The 23,019-nt window shown below is 49.9% G+C and overlaps 1 protein-coding gene across 1 annotated transcript in view; it reads left to right on the top strand.

Annotated features, from left to right (window-relative positions):
• Positions 1-23,019, top strand: part of ITGA11 (integrin subunit alpha 11) — a 125,277-nt gene that overhangs the window by 41,626 nt on the left and 60,632 nt on the right. Inside the window, exons 3-5 of the mRNA XM_019647254.1 lie at positions 15,241-15,341; positions 19,611-19,702; positions 22,271-22,385. Coding sequence (XP_019502799.1) covers positions 15,241-15,341; positions 19,611-19,702; positions 22,271-22,385 — 308 coding nt within the window. The remainder of the gene's footprint in view (positions 1-15,240; positions 15,342-19,610; positions 19,703-22,270; positions 22,386-23,019) is intronic.

Here is a 23,019-nt window from a genome sequence, read left to right as displayed (position 1 = left end):
GGACCTAGAGAACATTATGCTAAGTGAAATAAGTCAGTCAGAGAAAGGCAAATACCATATGATCTCACTTATATGTGGAATCTAAAGAACCGAATAAATGAGCAAAGTAAACAGAAATAGTCTCAGAGACACAGAGGAAAAAACTGATGGTTGCTAGTTGAGAGGGGGGTGGGGATGAGGGAGAAGGAGAAGGGATTAGACAGCATAAATTGGTAACTACAATATTGCCACAGGGATATGAAAGACAGTTTGGGGAACATAATCAATAATGTTGGAAAGATTTTGTAGGGCGTCAGATGGGCACATGTCTTATTAGGGAGACAACTTCATGGATGGGGTAGATGCTTGACCACTGTACTGTACACCTGAAGCTGAAGCTGAATAATATTGCATGTCAACTATAATTTAATATATATATAGTCATGGGATTTGGAGTACAGCATAGGGAATAGAGTAAATGGAATTGTAACAGCTCTATATGATGTCAGAGGGGCAATAGATTGGAGGAGGGGGGTTATCACTTTGTAAGGGGTGAAATGTCTAACTATTACATTGTTTTGTACACCTGAAACTAATAAAAAAAAAAAGACAAGAAATAGCAATGCTGGAGAGGATGTGGAGAAAAGGGAACCCTCATGCACTGTTGGTGGGAATGTAAATTCGTGCAGCCACTATGAAAAACAGTATGAAGGATCCTAAAAAAATTAAAAATAGAACTAACTTATGACCCGGCAATTCCACTTCTGAGTATTTATCTGAAGAAAACACACTTATTAGAAAATATATGTACACCCCTATGTTCATGGCAGCATTATTTATAATAGCCAAGATATGAAAACAGCCTAGAGAATGACTTTCTATAGTTTCATAGGTTTGAATTTTCAAAACTGATACTCAGTTTTTAAATGCTCCTTGGCATTTTACCTGCAGTTATCATACCTGACACTAGGGAGAAAAAGGCTGCCCATAATGGCTCCTGTCTCCAACCATCTAAGCTTCCATTGATGCCACTAACTCGGGGGCCGTATGCGCTGCCATTCAGTTAGGCTATAAAATGTGAGAAACAGAGCTCCTTACTAAAAACCACAAAGTGGAATAAATGTGTTTTAAGATGATATACAATCAGAAAAACATCAATGTGCTATAAATGCTTTTTCTTACTTGTCTTAACTGTGATCGATGACTACTTAACCTACCCTTTGTTTCCTCCAGACTTGGATAGAATACCTCCTTCTGACTTTCTCTGACTCCTTCCTGAACAATCAAAGGCTCCTCAGAATTTCAAACCCTTTCACATGGCTTTTCTTCTCTTTCAGCAACTTCTCTTTCACACAACTGCAGCACTCAGATACATGTCCAATGGCAAACGCTTGTTATTGACTGGAGACCATCTTGACAAGGTTTCTGTCATTTTCTGTTGAATTCCTAAATCCTCCCCAACTTGAATCACTTCTTCCTGATTTAGCTGTAATGAGCCGCCTTGAGTCAATAATGCAGAGAGAGGGACCAACCGAGTGGCTCAGTTGGTTAAGAGCTCACTCAAGAGTGCAAGCTCTGAGCGACAGGGTCGCCAGCTTGATTCCCGGCCCCAGGTGAGCTGCCGCTGTGCTGCCAACAGGTGGCAGGATGGCTCAGCTAAAATAATAATAATAATAATGCAGAAAGACATGGAGAGAGAGAGATGTAGAAAAAGCCAATTAAGAGAAATGGAAAATGAAATGGGGAAAAGGGAAGAGGAGAGAAGATGAAATGAAGACTAAAGGGCTAAGGGAGATTAATGGGGAAAGGGGGCATCTTCAGTGATTGGCACAGGCTCACTGAGCGAGAAAGAGAGAATGGTTCTAGAAGTCTGGGTGTGAACCAAGCTAAGTCTCAGGGAAGCCCAAAGCTGGACGTTCTTGTTATAAAGGGCCTGGGGACTATGGCCCCATATGGGAGAAGCTGAGGTTTCCTGTCCTTGTCTTTTCCTGCAAAGGTTGGAGGGGCCCAGCTGAAGCGAAGTCAGGCAGAGGACAGGTGGGTGGCTGACAGTGGCCTGGCCAAACCCCAGGTAGCCTGCCCTGTGACAGCAGCTCCTCTCTGCGCTTTCCCCTCTGCCCCTCCCCAGCCACTGAGCCAATGAGTTTGTAACCCAAGGAGAAGGACATGTCCAAAAATGTAATGACAGACTTCACCCTCCAGTGGTTCAAGTGAGGCCACAGCCTCTTTGTTTCTTTATGGCTTCTCAAAATAAGAATAATGGAAAAAGAGCCTTTACTCGCAATGCCGAAGGGAGAGGAGGGAAACCCATCTGAGCTTTGAACCGGATGGAGAGAACCTCGAAGGATTCTGCATAGCCCATGATTTCCTAGTGTAACGCAGAGCATTAGAACACAGGGCTGGCTTCTGTGTACCCTGTTCTCCTACACCCAGACACAGGGAGAGGACCAGGCAGGAGACTGCGGCGAAGAGCCACCCTGAGCCAGCTGGGTGACTTGGGTGAGTCACTTAGCTTCTCTGTATTGCAGTTTCCTCTGCTTCCAAATGGGACTGCTATCTCTCTCTCACTGGGTGGTTGTGAGAATTAAGTGCGTCAATGTCAGAAGAAGCACCTAGCACAATCCCTGACACGTATCAGACTCCCCCAAACATTCATTCATGCCTGCATTAATTTATTTCCTTGTTTATACAAAGGACTTTAAGGTAGAGGAAAGCATGACCCAGGGTTTATAAACTATTTCTTGATTGGGCATCCTGCCCTCAATTCCCATGTGACCTGTTTTCCATTATTTCAAAGCCTGATGATCACTTGATAAAAAAAATCCACAGGTTCCTAACGCTGGCAGAACACGATCACCAGTGAAACTTTTTTATAAAAAAGAATAGAGATCCCTCAACCCAATTCTAAACTTAACAAAATCATAATCTCTAGAGGCAGGACCTGGGAACCTCTATTTCTAAACATGCCCAGGTACGTCTAATGCCCAGCCAGGTTCTGGAAGCACTGACCTAATCCTTTTGAAGGACTCTGTGAGCTCCCATGGATTCATAAGTTTAACTCCTTTCCAGGCTTACATTGAGCGTGACCCTTGATACCTAAATCCAAAAGGGTGACCAACAGCAGAGATTAAAAACCCTAGAAAGCAGGTGGTGGGGTAACCTGATCAGGGGACAATGCAATGCCCGTGTAGGCATTTAACCACCTGTCTATACTTTAGGCTACTTTAGATAGAGTTCTCTGGACAAGTGAGGGGAGAAGGGGGGGGGGTTTGGAACGCCAGGGAGACGTAGGTGGCGAAGAAGAAGGGGGATGAATGGTGTGAGCCTAGGTTGAGCCCGACTCCACCACAAGCTCTGTGAAAGCAGTGACGTTGTCCCTCTGGGTCCATCCCAGGCCCAGCCGGCACCATGGAGGGTGCATTAGAATAACACACGTAAGCACCGGCACCATCAGAGCTCAGCTGTCATTCCTCCCTGTGGGCCCCAATACCTCTTCACCCGGATGACACCTATTCACCCTGCGAGCCTCCCTCTAGGAGTCGCCTGCTCCAGGAAGGCTTTCCAGATGGCTGAGCAAGCTCCCTTCCACTGTGCCCCTGCCATGTCTGGGCACCCCCTTTCCTAGCCTTGCCCTCCACACCTGAAATCATCAAGTGTCGGTCTCTCAGCCCCCAGCAGACTAAGGGTGTGGACTGTGCTTTGTTCATCTTTCAGTCCACGTGCCCAGCACCCGGTAAGTGTTCACTAACTCCTCCTCTGAACTGAACTGGTCCAAGCCTCTCCTTTTGCAGATGAGGAAACCGAGGCCCAGAGAGGGCAGGTGGCTCACCCTAGCTCAGTTAGCCCATCTCAGAGTGGATCAGGGCTAACCATAACAGTGTCGACAGGCCCAAGACCGAAAAAGAATGTCCGTCCTTTTGCCTCTGGGCCTTCTCCTGTTTTTCTACATCATCTGAGTCCATGTGGTTAGAGCACTGAACACCGTCGGAATAACAGGCGTCCCAATTGTGCCTCACCTTCTACCCAGAGGGTCCTGACATCCTCTGGGCCTTGCTTTCTTCTCCAGTCAAAGAGAACTGCTCTCCTGTCTGGTCACCTGCCCTGGCTATGAGTCTGATGCAGTGAGCTGTTGGGTGTGTACGCTACTCACACATAAAGGATCATCATCCTAATTATGAACTGAAGGAAACAGGCCCACCCAGGATGGAGTGCAGGGAATGCCAAGGCCCCTTAACAGAGGAGGAGCTGTCAGCTTGACACATATTTAAAACTATACATTCCACTGAGAAACATCTGCCCAAACTACTGTTGTGTTTCTGTTTCATTTTCAGAGGAAAGAGTTGTTATAAAATTGGGGAAGGAGGAGGGGGTTTCTGAGCATCACTTGGAGAAAAAAAACAACACAAGAGTTTATCAGACATTTTGAAAAAAAAAGGAAAATTTTTTACGTTACAGATTCAGCCTCTCTGGGGAGACACCAGACCACAGCCACCTGCCTGGGGAGAGCTGGGCCAAGGGCACCCCAAAGTTTGTAGTCCATCTGAAAATGGGATACACAAGAGCTCAGTGGAGCTCTGCTCCCAGCTACACCCCAAGCGAAGCAGAGTGAAGACTCAGCTTGTCTTTGCAAAATGAGCTGCCTGCTCCATCTGTCCATCAGTTTATTCACTCAACAAACAAGGATTGAGCCCTGACTATGTTCAAGGTACTCTGACCAACACTGAGGGGAATATTTAAAGATGGATCAGGTTCTTTCTCTGCAATCTAGAGGCCAATTATCTAACAAAGAGAAAAAAGCAGACAAGAGAGGTATAAACAGAGCATCATGGGAATTGAGGGAGAGAGCTTTCAGCTGAGAAATCAAGAAGGGCTTCCTGGAAAAAGAGGCACTGGAGGGTAGATGGAAAGGGCCTGATCCAAGTCTGGGATGAGGAAACTCGACACGCAGATGCAGGAAGGAGAGCACCAGGAATGGCGAGAAAAGGACATGTGGCCCCGTGAGGCTGGCACTGGGTGTGAAAAAGGAAGGGGCATTGCACTAAACAGCATAAGCTGGCAACTCCATTCTTTACAGTCAGTGGGTCAGGTCCTTATTTTCCCTTCAAATGAGTGGAGAATGTCCTTTGTGGTCACCTCCCTTTACCTTCCCCTCTTCTATTCTAAGTACTTCTGCAACTTAGGGGGGCAATGCTGTGTAGATGTAAGCTGAGGTGGCCCAGGAGTTTCCAGGAACAAAGCAGAGAGCCAAGCTTGTGAAATCAACAGCTGGGATGATGCCTGCCAGCAGGCTCTGTGCCCGAGGCTCCAGGGCCGGCTCCGGGGCCAGCCTACCCAGAAACACGCATGGGCTTTGTACACACTACTACTTGTGTTGCTCCGCATAGCTGCTTGTGCACCGAGGCGATTTATTCATTAGTATTGATAAAAGGCTGCGCAGAAAAATTTTAAAGCACCTAAATAGTTATCAATACGAAAAGGGATGAAACAATTTAGATACCCACCAACAGGAGAATGGTTAAAGAGAAAAGTATAACACTGTGCAACCAGTACAAAGGGTGAGGCAGAGCTGTGTTATCATCTACACCAGGTCCGGCCTGGTTCAAGAAAACAAATGGAGGCTCTGGTCCATGACCCAGCATCTTCTCCTCCCACCTGCAGTTCCCTCTTGGTAACTGAGGGGTTTCACAAGTGTGGACACCCCACCCCGTACATCCAAGCTCTGTCCACAGCCCCTTAAGCACCCACCCCTGGACTATCCCCATCCGGTGATCCACCACCAGAAAGTCAGATCCAGGGAACATGCCTGTCCCAGGCTTTTTGGGCAGGAGATTCCGGCGCCCTGAGTCACCAGAGGAGGGGAATGTGGGCTCTAGGGAGCTTGTCCCCTTGACCCCTAAAAATCTTCACCCCATAGGAAGGGGCACACCAGAGGAGGGGACACAGGACAGGGACCCTGGTGACAAGTCTAAATGTGACATTGATATATATTGACATGAAAATCATATAAAATAATGAAGTGAGAAAAGCACGCTACAGAAGCACACATGTAGAAGGATTCCATTTTGTAAATTCCCTGCAGAAATGCAGGGGAGGTTTCCTGCACTCCTGCTGCTAATGGTAGTTTCCCCTAGAGGGCTGGGTTGGGAAGGGGAGGAGAGGCCTCGCATGTTTTACTTTGCAGTTCTGCACTATGAACATTCCACACAACCATGTCATACATTCACAATCTAAAAAATCTTTCAATGATATTTTTTAGTAAGTTAGTACTTTTTGCACCAGTTAAAATAGTCACTTCTTATGTGTTTTCTTGTGACCAAAGGGGGGCAAAAAACAATTGAAAACAAAACAATCCTGGACCATGTCTATACAGCATCAAGGATGTTGCTGTGGTCATGATCCCCAGTTGTAGTGAAAATTCCTGGGACGCAGTACTTTTTTACGTGTCCAGAGGGCCTCATATCTGCTTCCTCAGCAGGTCCTTCACACAAGGGCTCCCAATCCTGCCTGCACATCCGGGAGCTTCTAAAAATAGATTCCCGGGCCCTGTTCCCAACTGGCTGAATTAGAACCTTCTGGAGATGGAGCCCAGAAACCTGCATTTATAACTCCCCAGGTGATTCTGATGGCCAACAAGGTGTGGGACCCACCACCCTCAAAACCCTGGGTGGTAAGTAGCCTAGGTATGTTTAGTCCCATTTGGTAGATGAGAACACTGAGGCCTGGGGCAGTTAACAACCTTGTCTCAGGCCCTGATGTGGACTCTGTTAGTTCTTCTAATAGAGCTTCTTCTACTCTCCCAGCAGGGTTAACAGGTGTTGGAAGACAAAAGAGGGCCTGTAGTCAGTGGTCCCAAATTGCAGGCTATCAGATTACAGTCACCCCACTAAGCCAGGTGATTAGCTAATTCATTTAACAACTATGTTTCAGGGACCTACCCTGTGCCAGGCACTGTCCTGGTTGCTGGGTTATCTAGAACTGCAAACCTGACCAACAAGGTCCTAGCTTCCTTGCAGCTTGAATATTACTGGGACGTAGTAAATAAAGAAGACAGCATCAGAGAGCACAAAGTGTTATGAGGAAGACAAGGCAGGGTGGTGAGACAGGCAGTGACAGGTGGTCAGGAAAAGCCTCTATGGGGAGGTGACATTGGAGCTGAGCTCTAAATGACCTGGCTGTGCAGCATTCCTAGCAGCCCTGGTAAAAGTGGGGACAGACAGGTGAGCAGCAGTGTGCTAATATAGAGCCCCAAAGGCACAGAGAAGAGGGTGAATTTCACAGGAATGGATTTGGGGCTTTGACCTGCCAGGGCTGCAGGTCACCATGCCTCTGCTTCCCTCACATAAACATTTCTCACACTGTTACAATGCTTCTCAAACCTGAGCACGCATTAGCGCCTCCTGGAGGACTTGTTAAAACACAGGTGCTGGACCCCACCTTCAGTTTCTGCCAGTCTAGGGAGGGCCCAAGACTTTGCATTTCTAACCAGCTCACAGGGGAGGCCACTGCTGCTGGGCTGGGAACCACTGTAAGACCGGCTGTTGTGTGGTAATGGCCTGTGGACCTGCCCATCTCCTCCACTAGGCTGGAAGCCTCCTGAAAGCAGGGATGATGTTATGTTCACCACCGTGCCTCCAGTGCTTGGTGCATTAGTAGGAGCTCAATAAACGCTTGTGATTCAATGAATGAATGAGGACATGGATCTTTGACAACAAGAAACAATGTGTGTAAAGCCCTTAGAATATAACAAGCACTGTGTAAATATATTAGTCAGGGTTCTCCAGGGAAACAAAACCAATAGGATGTACATACTCCTATACAGATGCTCCTCAATTTACGATGGGGTTACATTTTAATAATCCAACCGAAAATTGAAAATATCATAAATCGAAAATACATTTAATCCACCTAACCTAACCCAAGCATCATAGCTTAGCCTAGCTTACCGTAAACATTCTCAGAACACTTCCATTATCATACAGTTTGGCAAAATCATCAAACATAATGAATACACTATTTGCCCTTGTGATCTGGTACCTGTCTGGGAGCTGGGGGTTGCTGCCGCTGCCCAGCATCACAAGAGAGTATCATATCATACCACATATCTCTAGATTGGGAAAAGATCAAAATTCAAAGTACAGTTTCTACGGAATGCATATCGTTTTCATACCACCGCAAAAATCAAAAAATTATAAGTCAAACCATGGTAAGTCAGAAACCGTCTATGTGCAAAGAGATTTATGATAAGGAGTTGGCTCACGTGGCTATGGAGGTTGGCAGGCCCCAAGATCTTCAGGGTAAGTCAGAAAGCTAGAGACCAGGAGAGCCAATGGTGTAGTTCTGGGCTGAAGGCCAGAGGCTGGAGACCGAGGAAGGGCTGATGTTTCTATTTGAGTCCAAAGGTGAGAACAAGTCAACATCCCAGTTCAAAGGCAGTCAGTTAGGAAGGATTCTCTCTTACTCAGGGAAGGTCAGCCTTTTTGTTCTATTTAGGCTTTCAATTGATTGGATGGGCCCATCCACCTTGGGAAGGACAATCTGCTTTACTCAGATGTCCAATTAAAATGCTCAGCTCATTCAAAAACACCCTCACAGACAGACCCAGAGTAATGTTTAACCAAATATCTGGCCACCTCATGGCCTAGTCAAGATGACACATAAAATTAATTCTCACAGTATTCATGTTGTTGTTTTTTTTAAATACACACAAAGGATTCCCATCTCTAATGAGGGATTTACAGAGGTAGGGAGAGTAAAGGATGTGCTGGCAAACAGAGGGGTTCTCACTTTCCTGGCTCCCAGGAGTCCAGGCTCTGCCAGGCATTGGAGTCACAAGTGAACCACAGTGAACCACAAGCCCAGGAAGATACACAGGTGTGGTCATCTCCCCTCAGGCGGGTCCCAGGTGGTCTCTGCCTCCACACCCTGTCCTCAGCCAGTGCAGCCCCAGGGCCCCACCCTCAACATGGCTTTGCTGCACTCAGCACTTCCCCAGCCCCATCTTGAGCACATCAGCCATCATACTCTCCCTGCAGGAGATCACATTTTCCATGCAGAGAGGGAGAAAAAAGGGCTCACTAAAGGAGTAGTCTCCCCTTTGTTCCCTTGAGTTCTCTGCTCCTCAAGTGGAACCCCCTCCCTGGTGCCCCTATCTGATTTCAGGAAAGGAAAATGAAGCCAGGGGGGGAATGAAACAAGCGTCCTGGAGTGAGTGCGTTTGTGTGGAGGAGGGGTGCAGGGAGAGAGGAAGAGGAACAGGTGAAGAAGGGAATGGGATGAGTGGGGAGGGGCCAAAAGGCCCCTAGGGGACAGGCCCAGCTGGTCTCAGGGAGGGCAGCCTCTCCCATGCTGGACAGTGCCCAGCGCCCCAGAACTGGGTTTTCTGAACTTCCTGGACTTTCACAATATTATTATAGAAAGCGCACTGGACACGGACTCCCACCTCTGAAAGTAACCAATGTTACTCCACAGGTTGTCGGATCCACCTTCTGAGCGTCAGACACTAACTGCCATTCCAAGCTCCAAGCTTGCCTGGTGGTCAAAATCAAATGTAATTCAATTGCATCAAAAGCGATTCATTAATATGAAAAGAATAAGCAGTGATAATTGGTATTCCTGGGATGTGAGGTGCAGGTCTTGCAGAGAGGAGCAAAGAAACTGGCCAGGGTGGGTATTAAACGCACATCTTGCCTTTCCCTAGTTGTCCATGCTGGCCTCTGGGATCAGGACCTCCTCCAGGGGCAGGCCCATCATGTGGAGGTTTCCTCTTTCCTTCCCCAGCATCGGATAGCCTTTTTCTGCCCATGGCCTCTGCTCGCCCCACTTGTTGGTAAGTTAAACTGTTCACACCTGCCTTCCCAGACACAGCAAGTAAGAGGCCAAGCTGGGCCTAGCGTCTGAGCCGCTGCCTCCAGGCTTTTCAACCTCCATAGCTTGGGGGAGCACTGCCCTGGGCGTCAGAACACCGTGCACAGTTCAGCTCTGGCATCGTCCGCTCTGAGACCTCAGGCATAGGGCTTCCCTGCTCCAGGCCTTTGATCCACATTGGTACTTGATGAGATTGGCCCGAGGAACCTCATTCCCTCCCAGCTCTGATGGTCTACGACACCAGTTACCAGAGAACCAGAAGCTCCTGGAAAGCAGGGCTCCCTATCCAAGTGGCTGTTGTAAGTGGGATGCACATAGAACACAAGGATTTCTGTTCTCACAAGGCTGGGCCAGGGCACAGGTTTCCACATTCAGTTAAATAACCAGAGAGAAATAACGCACATGGAGTCTGAGAGTACACCCAGCCCTCGCCCAGTAAATATATGCCCCACACGGAGCACGAGCTGGGGGATGCGACTCTGCTTCTCTCTCTTTGGGCTCGGTGCCATGTTCCTTTTATAACATGGTGATATATGGAATTTCTAAGGACAATTTTAACTACATGGGGTTTGGCTGGTTTCTTTGCCTTGTACACACTAGTTAGTATTTTTTCAGTTATAAATACCTGAAAACTCAACTCAAATGGACTTATACAGTAAAAAGTAGTAGTTATTACTTATATATTGGGAAATTGTGGGTTTCAGGTATAGTTTGATCCAGGGGTTCACAGTATCATCAGGACTTCAGGTCTGCTCTTGATGCTGCTCTCAGCCCCTCCCCCCCCCCTGCTCCCCCGCAATGCATCAGCTCATGCCTCTCATCGTCACAGGGTGGCCTCCAGCAGCCCCAGGCCTTGCTCTGATGCTATGGCATCCAGAGGAAAGGGGCCACTTTGGTGCCCTGACTCCTGGGCAGAAGTCCTGAGATTCACTCGGATTGGGCTGACTTAGTCATTTGCCCTCCCTGACTCCATAACTGCAGCCAGGAGGCGAAAATGGCCTCGCCTGAGGTCTGTGCTTGCTCCCTAGAACTGGGACTGGAGCCAGGTTCCCTGGATCCCCACACAGAAATGAGGGGAGAAGGCAAAAGTGGAAACCAGGGAAGCAAGCAACATCAACTTTAAATGGGGGCTGGGTCACTCCACTTAACTTCTATGCATGGAAAATACTCAATTTCTCAGCAACCCTTTTTCCAGGCACTGAATCTCAGGGCTCCTCTTAGGCCTGAGGTGAAACCAAATCTAAAGCTGCTGCTGCTATGGACTGTCAGGCAGAAGGTCAGCAGAGCCAGTGGGTACCTCCTTCCGAGAGCCTCCCAGCTACCTTATGCTAGCTCAGCAGGGCACACGAAACCTTCTGAGTCCTCGAGGAAAGATGACACTAAAGCACTGGCCCCAATAGGCAGCAGGGAGTAGGTGCCAGTTTATGTGGGAAAGCCTGGGGTAACCAGGGAGGGCTCCCTGGAGCAAGTGAGAATTTGTGCTGCGTTTTAAAGGATGGTCTTCAGGGTGGGGTGTACATACCACAGGGGATGTGCAAGGCTGTATACTGGGACACAGAAACAAAATGATTCAAGTTCTATTTAGGTTTATATTTTATTTGAAAAAAATAGGATTACGGGTATTTAATCCTGTTTAAATATTGACAGTTGTACAGTTGTACACTGGTTTAATTAACATATAAATTAAACCCATTGAAGGTATACTTTTTTCTGATAGGAGTGTGCTTTTTAAAAGGTTCAGAGACTAAAACTGCCTTGCATGAAGGAGCTGAGGACAAGCAGAAGCCAGGATGAGCCCCCATGGGGCCTTGTTGGACAGGGTGTAAGGTGGGGAGCCAGAAACCTCTTGTTAGCCTATGTCCTGCTGGGAGCCAGGGAGCCCAGCACCCAGACAGCACCGTATCTTGCTTTCCTCAGGTGGCCAGCTCCACGGTGAGCCTCCTCACTCGGCGAGGCCCTGCTCAGAGGGTGGCCATCAGGGAGGGGTCCTACAGGGCTGTGGCTGAAGCCTGCCACCAAGTCTCCCATCCACAGGAGCTCTGCTCCCCTAGCCTCCACAGGAAGAATGCAGGGAGCCCGCAGCTGGTGAGTCACGGCACGCAGCCCATGGAAAGGGCCCGACACTCGCCACGACCTTTGGGGTTTGTCATGCCGTGCTCGCGCCCACACCAGAGGGTATAGGGTGTCCGGTCCCCGAGAGGCACGGCAGACCCTGAGGCTGCAGATGGCTATATAAGGCTAAGGCCGCAGGAGGTAGTAGGGTCTGCCAGACCCCAGGAACAATTTGGCTGATCTTAGTGGTGATGCAAACATTTTCCCTGTGCTTCGGCAGTTCTCCCCTCCTGGCGAAGACTGAATCATATCCTCAAAACCTCAAGCCCAGCGGGCACACATAATGCCGAGACTCAAGAATGGTGAGGAGGGCTGACCCAGGCCCTCCCTTCATGGCAAAGAAATATTTGGGGCAACACAGAGAAAGCTGTTTCAGAATCAGTCCTTCCTCTGCCATAAACAAACTGTGGTCAGCTCCCCCATGGGGGCCTCAGTTTCTATATCTGTAATATGGGGACAGAAAGCCCTGTCCTGCTACTTCATGTAGTACCACGGACCCACAGGGATCAGGTCTGGGAGAATGGAGATGGGACGCATGGGGTGCCCCTATTCTTAGAGAAGGACAAAGCCTGGTCTGGCAGCATATTTGGGGTCACGATGGCTTGGTGGATTTACTGACAAATTGTCACATGTTGGCCATTACCAGAACACACAACTTCTAGGAAGCCACCAGTCTCTGTGTATAGCTTACTTTGATGTAGGCCCTGCTGTTTCTCGGTGCCTTTAGACACCTGTGTCTTCCCACAGTGCCCCCGGGAGGCAGACAGTACAGAAATTGTTAACCCCATTTCAGAGCCAAGAAAACCAAGGTTTAGAAAGATCAATGACTTCTCAAGGCCACACCACAAGCCGGTGACTGAACTAGGAGGAAGACCCAGCCCCTGGATTCTCAGCCCAACATTCTCGCTCTGTGTTGGGGGGCCCTCCAAGCAGGCTGTGGGGTCTCAGAGTCCCCACTCTGCAAAATGGGAAGAGTTGGCAGGAGTCGTCTGGTCAGGCTGCTGGGTGTTTCCTAGAAGACACAGGGGAGCAGCTTTTCTAGAAGACAGCCATGGTTTTTCTCATCTAGAACCTGCTGCACCTGATTCTCCCAGAGGCGCCCTACAAAGTTTTCCTCGAAGGTACACCTCCCAGGAAGCAGGCCTCTTCAGGCAGGGGTGTCCTAGAAGGAACACTCCTCTGGAAGACTTGGTCACATGTCAGGGTGACCTTGAAAACCAGAGCAGCCAGAAAAGCGAGCTTGGAGCCCAAGCCCCTCCCTCACTGATCTCTCTCTCTCTCTCTCTCTCTCTCTCTCTCTCTCTCTCTCTCTCTCTCTCTCCCTCTCTCTACCCCCCCTCCCAAATGGAGTGGCCTAGACCACACAATCTCTTGAAGAATTAAGTAACCGAAACTCACATCGTCTAGACAAACAGATTTTATGGGTCCAATTAATTCCTGCCAGTCAAACACAGGCAAGTTTAATAAGCGATATATTTAGAATCTGTCATTATCTGGTCCCCAGGGGAGAAACTTCAGCTCTTATTTCATAGACTCTTAATTTCAAACAGAGCTCTATTAACTCCCATTTCAGACCTCTCTTTACTGACAGCACAGAGAGGGTGGGAATCGGGGGGAGGGAGAAGTTTGACCCCAAGAAGCCACCAAAGTCCTGCGTAGCCTAAACCTCCAGGCCCGTCTCCTCTCAATCCTCTTACGTCAGAAAACGAGTGATTGCTTCTTCTTTGGGCCACATCACCAGGAGGTAGGAAGCTGCTAGGAGAGCACAGCTTCAGAAAGGTCACCTTGCTCCCAATGTCACCTCTCCCTGTGCCCCAAGTTCCACCATCATCTATTCTATGTCCCTCAGGGCCTGAGACCTCTAGGGCAGTGTGAGCTGCGGCACCTCCTGCCATTGCAGCACAGCCGTCCCTGAGAGGGTTCCGATTCTGAGTCGCTCTTAGCACTAGGGCCTGAGAAGAGGAGGCGCTTGTTAGCTGAGAGCCGGGCTGGCCCCCAAAGCCTAGAGGGTTCCAGATGTGCCACAGGCTGGCGGTGCTGACAGAGTGGGCAGGTGGGCACTGAAGGGAAACCCTGCTTGCCTTCAGGGTTTCACTTCCCATCAGCACTGGTGTTTCAGCCAGAGATGAGGCATTAGCTGGGGCTTGGGGAAGCTCTAACGAAAAGGCCTGAGGGCCGTCTGGGCTAAGGTGGGGTTCTTTCCGGCACTGCCAGGCTTGGCCAGGTCAGGAAGGAGGGGATGCTCGTTATTTTCTAGAAGCATGTAAGCAAGGTGTGCTAATTTCCAGTGAGTACATAACAAATTAGCACAAAGTAGATGGCTTATCAAAAAAAATGTATTCTCTCACAGTTGTGGAGGCCAGATGTCCGAAGTCAAGGTGCTGGCAGGGCCGTGCTCCCTCTGAAGGATTAGGAGAGGATCCGTCTTTGCCTCGTCCCGCTTCCAGGGGCCCCAGGCATGCTTTGGCTTTTGGCAGCATCACTCCTAACGCTGCTTTTTATCTTCACATGGCGTTCTCTTCTCTCTCTGGGTCTCGCCTTTTTGTGTCTCTTATAAGGACAATTGTCACTGGATGTAGGGCCCACCTGGGTAATCCAAGATGATCTCATCTCAAGATCCTTAATTACAACTGCCAAGTAAGGTCGCAAAGGCATAGGCTCAAGGCAGGAGCCCCAGATGGGTGGCTGCTCCTGGCCACTTTTAAGCCCTGCTGGCTGCCTGGCCCACCCTGTGCAAAGATTTAGTGGCTCAGGAGACAGACATGACCACTGAGCAACATGCCCCACATCTGAGTCACCAGCTGAAAGACTGTCACGTAACGTGAAAAATGAAGCGCCCTGCAGGTAGTGACAGATGGCCAAGACTATGGCTCCAAAATCATTCCTCCGCCGGAATGACCACCATTACCACCCTCCTACCACTTGACAAACGCATATTCAACTGTTAAGACCCAGCTCAAGCGTGACCTCCTCCATGATGTCTGCCCTGCCCTCTTCTCCCAGGGACTGCCCACATCTCCTCTGTTACAGGGCTCATGTGGTCTTCATCTTCACATCCGCCACATCCTGGGCCCTTTGACTTTATGCTGAAAGCCCAGTGTCCTCCCCCAGGGAGACAAAGGTCTGAGTCTGAGTGTCTGCATGTGGCCGCTCCTCCAGGATTCCCTCCTGTTCGTGCCCCCCCATCCCCCCTGCTCCCCCACACACACATACACTTCCCCTCAACACTTTACCAGGAAGGAGCACCTCCTCCAGCATCTTCACTTGTTTTCTCTTACTTCCCAGGCTGGTTGTGGGCGCTCCATTGGAAACCAACGGCCACCAGAAGACGGGAGACGTATACAAGTGTCCGGTGACCCATGGGAACTGCACCAAGCTCAACCTGGGTAACTTGGGCCGCTGGTCTCTCCACAATGAGGCCAACTATTGCCTAGGGCAGGGCAGGCTCTAAAGCACATCTGAGCCCACAGTCACGCTGGCTTCTCACAGCTCCCCCAGAGGTGGCCAGCAGGCATCACTGTCCCATTTTACAGATGTGGAAGCGGAGGCCAGAGAGAAGAAGCAACCTTCCCACAGTCACACAGCCTGTCAGGGGCCAGCCAGGATTCAAACCCAGGCCTCCTATGTCCCAGGCCTTGCTCTTTCTGACTCGTCCTCAGCCCCTCGACACAGAGTTCTCTCTCCCAGCAAGAGAAAAATACTTCCTGTCTTCTTTCTGATTTTGAAGTAATAATAACATCTAACATTCATATATCTTGTTCACCACGTGCCAGGCACTGTTTTAAACACTTTTAGGTATTTTGGCTCATTTAATCCCCACAACAACTGTATGAGTTTTAATCATTTAACAAAGGAGGGACTGACCGTATGTGGAGATGAGGGGACCTGCCTGGGGTCACCCAGCTAACAAGCCACAAGGCTGAGGTTCCAATCTAGATCGTCTACAGCCCCCCATTAGTCCCTGCACAGCACTGCCTTTCTGAAGTGAAGGCTTTGTCCCTCGATGAAGAGCTTGCAGGCATAGGGAGATGCTGTGAGCAGCCGCAAGGCCTTTCAGGCCCTTGTAAGACCTGTGTGTGTGTAAGACCTACGTGTGTGTGTACATGTGCGTCCACTAAAGCACACACACCAGTCCTCTAAAGCACTGCCACTTTGTCCTAAAGGTCAGACAGTGGCCAGGCTGTCACTTTGCTTACAGGAGGGAACAGAAGTTCCATCTGGGGTGAGAAGCCAAGATTCCAGGCCTTGCCTTAGAAGACTGGTCAGCCCCAGGGCCAGGACCCTCAGCCTCCCCCTCTTCCAGGAGGGGAGTCTCTACCCTAGTGCAGTGGGGTGGGGCTCCCTGGGGAGGTGGGAGAGCAGGGGCCTGGTGGAGGGAGATGGCAGAGTTTCAAGAGATAAGCAGATAGATGAAAAGGCCTGCATCAAAGGGAAAGCCCAAAGAACTCAGATCCTCAGGGCACTGGCTGTCCCATCACATGGTGCTGGACGCTGCAGTTGTCCACATCTGCGTCAGCGCCATGGGTGGGAAGTTCAAAACCCAGCACGGCCAGGGCCCATACTTCAGTGAGGAGACAGTCTGGTGGGGGCCTGGCTGGTGGCTCGTGGACCCCAGTCATCACCACTCTGAGAGTGCAGCTTCCAAAACAGGCCAAGCTGGGTTTCTCCTTCCAACTGTACAACCAGCTGTAGCTTCTTTGCTGTGTGTTCATAGGGCACTCACGTCATCTCTCTGAGCCTCTGTGTACTCCTGTGTGAAGCGAGGAAGGTGAACTCAATGACCCTAGGATCCATTCTAGGTCTAATATGCCCCCCAAACTTTAGTGAGCACCTAGTACGTGTCAAGCACTATGCTAGTTACTAGGGATACAGCAGGGAGAAAGACCCCAAGGGACCCACTGGGAGGGGACAGGAAGCGAGAAGACAAACTAGAAAGCAGGATAGTCTCAGTGGAAAGAAATGCTGTTGTGATAAACCAAAGTGCTGTGATAAGAGGTTGCGTGTGGGAGTAGGGCATGTTCTACCTTAGCAAGGTGGTCAGGAAGGCCTCTCTGAGCAAAGGTCTGATGGGGAAAAGGAGTCAGGTGGGGCCAGAGCATTCCAGGCAGAGGAGGAGCAAGTGCAAAGGCCCTGAGGTGGAATGTGGAATGAGCTTGCTCTGTTTGAGGATGGAAAGTATGGCTGTATGGCTGGGGCAGAGGGAGCAAGGGCGGTGATGGGAGGTGTGGGCACTGGGCTCGGGGCCTGGGCCACCGAGAGGAGCTCCTGGTCCAGGTAGAGACACAGACACATGAAGCATTCACTGAGTTTCCTCTATTGCTCCAGATTCCAATGTGGACTCGATTTCCCTCCCAAGAAGGAGGAGCCCCTGCTGGCAGTGAGAGGCATGAAGCCATCAGACCCTGGAAAACATTCCTGAACTGGGGCATAAGCTGGGTAGGAAAGTGAGTCGGGCCAGAGGAAAAGTACTGTCGGGAGGCACTTCATCTGAGGAGTGTTCTTTCCCCACCACGAAGGAGAAAAAGCTCAGCAGGAAGACCATCTGTCAGTGTATCCCCACAGTGGAAAATGCAAGGCAGGGAAACCTGAGTCCTGGGTTTTCCTATGGCCTTTCCAAGCGTTGAGCCCTGCAGAGCCAGGAATGTTCTTTCCCCTCTCTCTGGGAAAGGCTAAGAGGGTGTCAGGCATTCACACCTCAGTGCGAAGCGGCTGGTGCTTTCTTCCTGACACCTGGATGAAGTCAGGAGTTTTAATAAGGGGCTTAGGGGAGGGGCTGTGATTCTGCAAGGCAGGCCCTGTGTGAGGGGGGGGGGGCTTGTGTCCCTGGACCCCCACACAGACCCACTAAGAAAGAAATTAGCCTCTCCTGGTCACAGAGCGAAGGTTAGTGACTGCCCCAAATCAACGCGCAGCAGAAGCAGCAGAAGTAGGACTTGAACCTGAGTCTTTCTTACTCCAACGCAAGGGTCTTCCCCACCAGTTTCGCTAAGGACTTCAGTCACTGAGACAGGAAGAAAACAAAGGGGGAGGGAGAGAGGAAGGGTGTGCCCATAAATAAATGGAGGGCAGGATTCTCCAAGCTACTGATGGACCGAGGTTGCCAGCCAGGGCCTGGCGCTTCCTCTCCATCCCAGTGCCACCACAGCCCTGCCATCAGATGGGAAACTCAGAATGTAACCTTGGATATCCTGGGTTCCAGTCCCCGCGCTATCATGTACCAGCAATTGACTTTATAGAAATCACTACGCCTCTGTGCACCTTGATTTCTCATCTGTAAAATGGAAATGGTGACTCCTGGGCCTCCCAAGAGGGGGTCCTGGGAGAACACATATGCACAGCACTTTATACATGATAAAAAATGATTTCAAAAAAGCAGGGTTATTACTATCATTTTCTCTCTGGTTTGTTTGAACAGACAAAACAGAAAGCTATCCCAGTCACTCGCAGCACTGCCAAGGGGGACTGGATTTCAGAAGAAGCATGACTACAAGCCAGGGAACCTGGAGGAAAAATAACAAACATGGCTGCCCCACCCCCAGCCCACAGTACAGCCAGGCATCTGTAGTTCTGGCCTCTCCACGAATGCCAGCCCCAGGCCCTGCTGGCCTGTGCCCAGAAGGCAGGCCAACTCCTCACTCTTCCAATCACTACAACGCGAAATCCAAACCATGCTCCATGCTTGGCTTGCTCCCCTCCCCCGAGCTGAGGAGACACTAGATCCTGCTCACAGCAGATGACCATCGACTTGGCTCTAGGCTCAACAAAATGCCCAACTCGCTTCCCCCTAAACTCTCCCCTCCACGTGCCCATACACATGTGCGCGCGTACACACACACACACACACACACACACACACACACACACACATACACGTATACACCAACACAAGTGGGGAATTCAAGTTCACTTCCTTCCCTTCAGCGACCTGACAGAATGATCCAGTAAAACCTGAAGTGATATCATTTGTTTAGTAATTCTCATCTGCCACCACCCTCTCTCCCTACCCCCCAGTCAGCTAATAATCCTGCTCCTCAGTGTTTCTCTTAGCAGCAAGCACAGAATGACATTCCTGGGCAAGACCTTGTCCCTCTAGACGGCTCTTGTTTAGTTGGCTATTTGCTACCTGTGAGAAAGAACCAGTTATTTATCATATGTCAGTTTATCAGATGAGCAAAGCGCAAGCCCTGAGAGAGCAGGGCGGGGGACTGATAAGCTTCAGTAGCAGGTTGGCTTGAAGAAACCTGTGGAGCAGACACCGCACAGGGGAAGCCAGCCCAGGTGGGGTGCCTGGTATGTGTGGGATGAAACACAAGGGGAGTGCTGGGGCGCGCCCACGGGCTGGAAGAGGAGAGGCTCTGGACTAGGAGATGGAAGGCTCTGCCAGGTGCTTCCTGTGTGACTTTGGTCAGGCTGCTTGTCCTCTCTGAGACTCATTTTCCTCATCTCACAGGGAGCTGAGAGGAAATAATTAGACCATGTCTGCACAAGGCCTTAGTAAACCGGGAAGGGCTACACCAAACACCCAGGGAGAATCGGGGAGGACGTGCCTGGCACCGACCCTGGTGCAGGCACCTCTGTTGGCCAGCGGTGGCAGCAGACTGGGTAGAAGGTGGGCAGAAGGGGGCTGCAGGCTGAGTTTCTCCCTCCCACTCCAGGAAGGGTCACTCTATCCAACGTTTCCGAACGGAAGGACAACATGCGCCTCGGCCTGAGCCTGGCCAGCAACCCCAAGGACAACAGCTTCTTGGTAAGAGCCACCCACCCCGCCCTCTCTCCAAACCCCAGCCCTCCTGCCCCATGGACCCTCCGCTTGGGGCCGGCAGAAGCATGGGGTGATGGACGTGTCTTCACACACACATTCTGCACTCTATCCACCAGGCTGCCTGTCCTCACTCCCGAGAGCAGCTCCTCCACTAGCTTCCTGCCTGCACCATTCTGCCTGCTGTGCCCTAACTTTCTGGGGGGGGGGGACGAAGGGATTGAGCCCTTTTGTGCGCATACCCTGAGGGTAGGAGACAGCTGAAAAGGAACAGGAATAAATAAAAATGGCCAACAGTCCTGTGGGTGCCTATCCCTTCCTCTGGGGAGCCAAACATCCAAGGCAGAGGTTGAATCTCTGCTCCAGGTTTGGTCAAAGAAACAGGACACACCCTAAGAAGACGTTGAAGGGAAACCATAAATGAGTAAACACAGATTTACTACAACCAAGGGAAGGACTACAGAGTGATGGGCCACCTGGACTGCGCAGGACTAGATGGGAAGCTTCCTAGAAGAAGTTTCTGTTTTGTTTTTAGAGGAGACACAGGCCTCAGCAATGAAGAAAGAAGACAGGGTACCTGTGCTGAGGTGGTAGAGACATTCATTCATTTTAACAACAATTATTTTGAGCACTCACAATGTACTGAGCCCAATGCCAGGCACTGGGGATTCAGCAGTCACCACAGCCCCTGCCCCATTCAGCTTACATCCTGGTCTGGGGAGAGACAGTAAGCAAATGAGTACTGTACACATGATGTGGGGACAGAAAGGCAGCAGAGGGCCATGCTTGGGGGTCTCTGCACCCTGCCCAGGCGAGCACGCACAGGCTTTTCGTGCAGGGAGCATGCAGGTGGTGTAATAGAGGGGCGCTGCCTGCTCCTTGCCACCACGTTCCAGTAAACCACCATGGTTTTGGGTGAAGCTAAGGGTTCAAAACAGAATCCTTCTGGGGGTTATAGTTCCTAGAAACAGCTGTGAGAGGATTTCAGAAGAAAATTACCCCCAAAAATACCAATAAAATGGACCACTCATGTTGGGATGGCTTTGTGTCACTCTTCGTTCATATCCATCAGTCCATTTCTGTTGACAGATGAGACATCTGGGGTGTGGAGAATCAGACACTAGGGCAACGAGATGACTGAGATGCTCAGGGGCTGGAGGAGAGCATAGTGGCTCTGCTGGCGAAAGGCCCGAGGTGCTCGATGTGTGGTCAGCCCACAGCCCTTCATCATCCTAACCAAGGACAAACAGGACGCCTGGCCCTCTTCACACATGTACCTGTCAGGGGCTTTGTTCCTACTTTCTGTTTACTCTGAGGCTCCTTATCACGTTCTTACTAACTTAATTTTACCTACTTCACAAGGTGGGATGAAGGCCCAAGAAGGATGGTGTGATACACCTTCTGGGGCCTCTGTGAGTAGGTTAAGTCCCTGATATATCAATAGCAACTTTTGTTAGCTCATTCACTCATCATCCATCCACTCATCAGGCTATCCCCCAACCAATGGTCCATCCTTCCATTCTATTCATTCACCTATCCATCTATACAAGTATATTAATCTACCCCCTGATCCTCCCATCTAATCATTCCTTCCTACATCCATCCATCATCTTTCTACTACCCATCCATCAATTCATCATCTATCCATCTATCATGCACCCACCCATCCATCCATCCATCCATCCATCCATCATCCATCATCCATCTATCCTTCCAGTCATCATTCATCATCCACCCTCCCATTCTTTATTCTCCCTCTACTTCCAAAAGTAATTTATAGCAACTTCAACAAAGGACATCAATAAAACAAAACATTTAAAATCTGAGTAAAAATGGAAAACTAATTAAATAAAGGGATTGGAGGTGGGATAATTACTTCTCCAAACCAAGGGAAATTGCAGCACGAAATTTAGTCCTGGGTTTCCTACAGCAGGAGAAAAATGGAGCATGGAGCCAGGCTTTCATTTCTAATGACCCTGACTCTGAGAGGAACTCAACACTCAGTCTTTACGAAAGGGGTTGACATCAATATTTTGGGTAGCAAATTTCAGAGAAAGAGCAGAGACACTCTTTTTACTTTCCCTAATAAGAGCCATGGGTATGTTGTCAGGACACAGTCCTGGACGTTTGCCCAATAAGGACCTTCAGGTGACCTGTTGAGAAAAGAGGGGCTATTGTAGTGACCTTAGAGAGTTCCCTCCCATAGATGGAAAGGCTTTCCAAGATTCTGTGTGGTGGGTGGGGTGGGCAGGTAGGTGAAGAAGAATCAAAATCCTAGATGATAGGATGGAGAATGGGTCCCTTGAAAATACAACAAAAGAGGACTCTAACAGTAGTTTTTTTCCATTCCACCTGAAACCAAGGGAACTGGCACACATTGCAGCAAGAGATAGCTCAATGAGACTCAAATAAGACCCTTTAAGTCCTGGGGATACCAACATTCAGATAGAGGATATCTGTCTTGGGTCATGGAGGTTGGGCCTGGGCCTAAGGTTATGGGGCCTGGACCCTCCCTGAGGGCCCCCACTGACTGGGGATCTGCTCTGTGCTTCACAGGCCTGCAGCCCCCTCTGGTCTCACGAGTGTGGGAGCTCCTATTACACCACAGGGATGTGCTCGAGAGTCAACTCCAACTTTAGATTCTCCAAGACCGTGGCCCCAGCTCTCCAAAGTAAGTGCCTTCAAATCTGCAGTTCATGTGAGGCCTGGGGCTCTGATCATCACTACCCTGCAGCTACAAAGCAGCATTTAGACTCTATCCCCACCCTGCTCTGGTTCTCTGGGTAACTTGGGACAACTGACTTGACCTCTCTGAGCCTCTGTGGGTGGGGTTATTACCTTGGTCCATCCTCCCCACAGAGTGATGCTGGAGAGCAAATGAGCTAAAGTTATGAAGACAATCCTGGGAATCAGGGAGACACTGCAAACCACCTTGAGTGAGGAAGAAGTTGCTGGGCCACCATGTATAGCAGGCAAGCTGTATACTGCCCAATTCTGGGGACATTACTCACTTAAACTACAGTGTGAATGGTGCCCTTCGATGTTATGCAGTGCAGCTGTCCTGTAGGTGGAGGATCAAGGAAAACAAATATCCCTGGAAATAGTCCCATCGAACCAGGTTCCTAGACCTCAGGAAGCTCTGCCCAGCTTGCCCAGAGCCTCACGGAACACTGACCCGCCCACTCACTCCCCACTCACCAAGAAAATCTGGGAAACAATGTTCAGACCTTACCTCCTTCAAGCCCAGACTGCTTGGCTCTGAGCCTTACTATTTCCTCTGGGCTAAATACCATCTCCCCAGCAGC

This window comes from Hipposideros armiger, unplaced genomic scaffold (genome assembly GCF_001890085.2).
Source record: "Hipposideros armiger isolate ML-2016 unplaced genomic scaffold, ASM189008v1 scaffold_110, whole genome shotgun sequence".
NCBI lineage: Eukaryota > Metazoa > Chordata > Mammalia > Chiroptera > Hipposideridae > Hipposideros > Hipposideros armiger.
This window is presented reverse-complemented; position numbering and strand designations above follow the sequence as displayed.